This window comes from Nicrophorus vespilloides, unplaced genomic scaffold (genome assembly GCF_001412225.1).
Source record: "Nicrophorus vespilloides isolate i.1.1-1 unplaced genomic scaffold, Nicve_v1.0, whole genome shotgun sequence".
Taxonomy (NCBI): Eukaryota; Metazoa; Arthropoda; class Insecta; order Coleoptera; family Silphidae; genus Nicrophorus; species Nicrophorus vespilloides.
Window position 1 is genome coordinate 162,100 of NW_017100105.1, and position 3,883 is coordinate 165,982.

Sequence of the window (3,883 nt, forward strand, 5' to 3'; positions counted from 1 at the left end):
CAGGTGTACCAACTGATATTCATAAATCTAATTTTGTAGTGGATATTTTTATAATAAAAAAATAAATATTAAAATCAAATATATTATATTATTAGTAATTAGTAATTGAAAATAATTTTAATTTATTATTATTTTATTTCATCATAATTAACATAAAATGACTTAATTTAGGACTTAAGTTAATGTTCGATGAAATATATCTAGTTCTTGTGTCGTGTCCCAAGGATGGAATTCTGAACACAGTGTAGGAATTAAATAATTCAATTGATTTAAAACAAGTTTATTATAATAATTGGTACTCTTGGGGTTCTTTCCAAGACAATGTAGATACTTTTAGGGATTGTCTAAGACTAATTACAAATATTTATTGAACTAACAAAGTTAATTCGTATTAATACGCGGTGGGAGTTGTGATCGGGAGTAGGGTTTGATTATATTGATGACTAAGCGTTCCCACGGGTTACTGTGGGATCTGTCTATTCTGCATTTTGGTCTTATCAGTTGAAAATAGGAAGGAATGTTACAATCGGTCTCACTGTACTAACAATAATAATTGTAATAATAACGGTTGGACACAATACCTGTAAAATTGCAAATTGCGTACAGTATGTAACACCTCACTCAATAAGTTCGTAGTATGATATATAGTTGGCGCCTCTATAGACAAATCCATATGATTTTTAGGAAGTACGAACCTTCAGATGACTCCTGTCAAAATTTCATGGCAATCTGACTTTCAGTTCACAAGTTACAGTGATTTTAATGACGCAACTTTTGTTATTTTCAAATGTCAATGCTTCCCCATCCACCGTATTCTCCAGATCTGGCTACGTTCTACAAGAATGGTATGTAAAATGTCTTTATTTTTGAGTATAAATTCAGTTCCCAAACAGAATTTTGGTTAAGTATTTACGAACTAATTATGTTCGAAAACTAAGATATTATATAAACAAAAGTATAAAGTAAATTAGTTATTATATTTATTAATATGCAAAAATTATACCATAATAAATTACAAACATAAATCAGTCTTAAATATATATCATATTTACTTATCCTAATTTTAATGAAAATCAATCATTTTCTTGATTGATTCAAATATATCTTTTGATAATTTGTATTTGATACTCTTATCCGTTTGGAATAACATCCTGTGTCCCCATTCTTGAAAATTGGTACCCTGAACTACATTCGTGAACTTATCCTTGTATATCCAAGAGTCTTGATAAAATATTTGTTTGGTAAATTTGGGACAAGAACATGGAACTTTGGTGCTTATAGGATACCTACAAAAAATAAGATTAACGATAAGAATTAAGATATTTTTCGATTATTTACTGGTAGAGTGGCATAGGGACAAACTGTTGGAAAGATCTGATGGAATTTGTCGTACTCTGAGAGGTTGTCATTAACATAACAACATCGATTAGTTTTTATTCATCCATGTTTTGAAGCGCACCAAATAATTGGTTATTGTACTCTTCTAAATCAGTTCCCACAGATATGATATTCCAAATATATGAAGCCAAAGCAATTGGTGAACTCGACAATGTAATACCTGCAAATTCATATATTTTATTATAATTTACTTATTAACTTATGAATTATTTACTTAAAGAGTCCAGACTAATAAAATTTCCTTGCATGTAGTTTAAGAAATAAACCATTTTGTTGAAAGATTTCCACATATCGTATTTCGATTTATCCGCGTTGATTACTTTATTAACAATTGTTTCAGAAGCATATTTCACTAAGCTTATCTTCCTGAGAGATAAACACATGGTGTTATACAATCCCATAACTTTATCCGGATATAAAATTGCCATATCCGTGCCAATAAATGATCCAACCCCTTGCCCAAATACATAAAACCTATCGATGTTCAAGCGCTTCATCAAATTCTTGAAAAGCGTTGCCACATGAACCGTTGTCCTATCCTTCATTGGATCCGACATGAAATGTCCGGGCAAAGAAGGTATTATCAATTCGAACGATACGTCGCCGTTTCCGCTCGTCAGCTGCGGTACAATGTCGTAGAAGTATGCAAAACTTTCGGGCCAACCGTGCAACATCAAAAGAGGCACTGTTTTATTGCTCGTCTCTGGTTTTACGTGGACGAAATGAATCTGAAGCCCTTGGACGATTGTAGTGTATTGTGGATATTGATTGAAGTACACTTCGCGTGTTCTCCAGTCGTATTTTTCTCTCCAATATTTAATAACATCCTTGTATGTTATATCCAGAGGCTGCGAAAGTATCGCCGAATGTTTAACTTGCGAGAAAACTGTGTTCACAATCTGAAAACATAAATATTTTTCATTTTAACTTAATGCTGCAATATTTTATACTATCGTTTATACCCAACTGAATTATGTATGTCTAAATAATAAAAATATACAAAAAATATCAGATGTAGAAATAGTTTAATTGAGAATTCATAATAATATGAATAGAATACTTTTATTAACTCTGAACAAATAACAAGACGAACTAAAATAAGATTTGCTATAAAAATAAGTCTTAACATTATATCAATTTACACACATTTTTTGTTTAAAACTTATCTTATAAGTAAACATTCTAAATACATGTTAAATTACCATACTAATGATAGTAGATATACTATATGAGTTCTTGTTTTTCTTTCCGATTGGTCAGAGTTTATTCAGTTTGTTTTTATATTGAGTAAATATTTTTTAATGTAAAAATCAAGAGAGTTTCAAATTAACTAAATATTATTTTAATTTAATTTTATAATAATTTATGTAATTTTATAGTTATTTCAATAAAAACAAATATATGAATGAACTTACATGATCAGAAATATTAATATTGTATTCACGGATGGAACGATCAGCACTTCTAAATCCCAAAATCTCACTCTGGTTAACATTTGGTAAAAGAGGTTCCTCCAAGAGGTAATCAATGAAAAGGCCCAAAGATGTTATAGATGCAAGCAATACTAATGCCTTCAGTCTGTGCGTCTTCTTGTGCGAACTATCGTACATAGTCATCTTAATGATCACGTTACAATTCCAATCGCTACTGCGACTAGCACTAACCGTTGTCAATTTATATATTGTTATACTCTATTGTATATTGGTCCAAGTTGAAGAAAAACCTGTTTCTCTAATACGTAAACAGTTTTAGTGACGTTCAAGAAACCAATTGGAGAGATTTAGAGTACAAAGTTGGTACTTAAATAAACGGACATTTCCCACTTAATGAGCTAAAATAATAAGAAATTAAATCTTCTAATCATTGAACTATGTAGTATCAATCATTTTTTAAATGTTGTATAATTTTTTATGTCATAAATTTATCAGAATCTGTTCATCAATGAGAACATTGAGTAAATTTAAGATCGCGGTTGACATTAAATGGATAATCTCCCGATAATATCCCGATATTTACCATTTGATTTTTTAATTTGTTGGTTGGCAGTAGAATATTGATGCTCTGCGATTCCTCTATTTCCTTTGACTGTGAATTTGCTGCTATCCTTAAATTGCTTTGTCATCATGATGCTCTGCGATTCCACTAATTCCTTAACTCTGCTGTTTATCTGTCATTGTCCATCGACTTGGCTGAAGGTCCATATGCTGAACCTCATGTATTTGACTGTCTATCTGTAATGAACGATGGCCCTATTACTGCAAGCACCGAGAGGGCTCACAAAGGGCCTGGCTTGACCAGGATTCGAACCGGCGCCCACGAATTCGTGGGTAGGGCACTTAACCATTCGGCTATTAGTCAACCTAACTCAATTAAATGAAATACCGGCGTCCACGAATTCGTGGGTAGGGCCACTTAACCATTCGGCTATTAGTCAACCTAACTCAATTAAATGAACATACAGTTATTTCGAAATTGGTACAAGACT

At 31.6% G+C, this 3,883-nt stretch overlaps 1 protein-coding gene across 1 annotated transcript; it reads right to left on the reverse strand.

The window, feature by feature from the left end:
* Positions 1 to 1,199: 1,199 nt before the first annotated feature.
* On the reverse strand, positions 1,200 to 3,014 carry LOC108568235 (juvenile hormone epoxide hydrolase 1-like). The gene is made up of 5 exons (XM_017929199.1): positions 2,814 to 3,014; positions 1,613 to 2,297; positions 1,460 to 1,558; positions 1,339 to 1,394; positions 1,200 to 1,286 (listed from the first exon to the last, which is right to left on the reverse strand). The coding sequence occupies exons 1-5, from the start codon at positions 3,012 to 3,014 to the stop codon at positions 1,200 to 1,202; spliced, it is 1,128 nt and encodes a 375-aa protein (XP_017784688.1).
* Between the last annotated feature and the right edge of the window lie 869 nt (positions 3,015 to 3,883).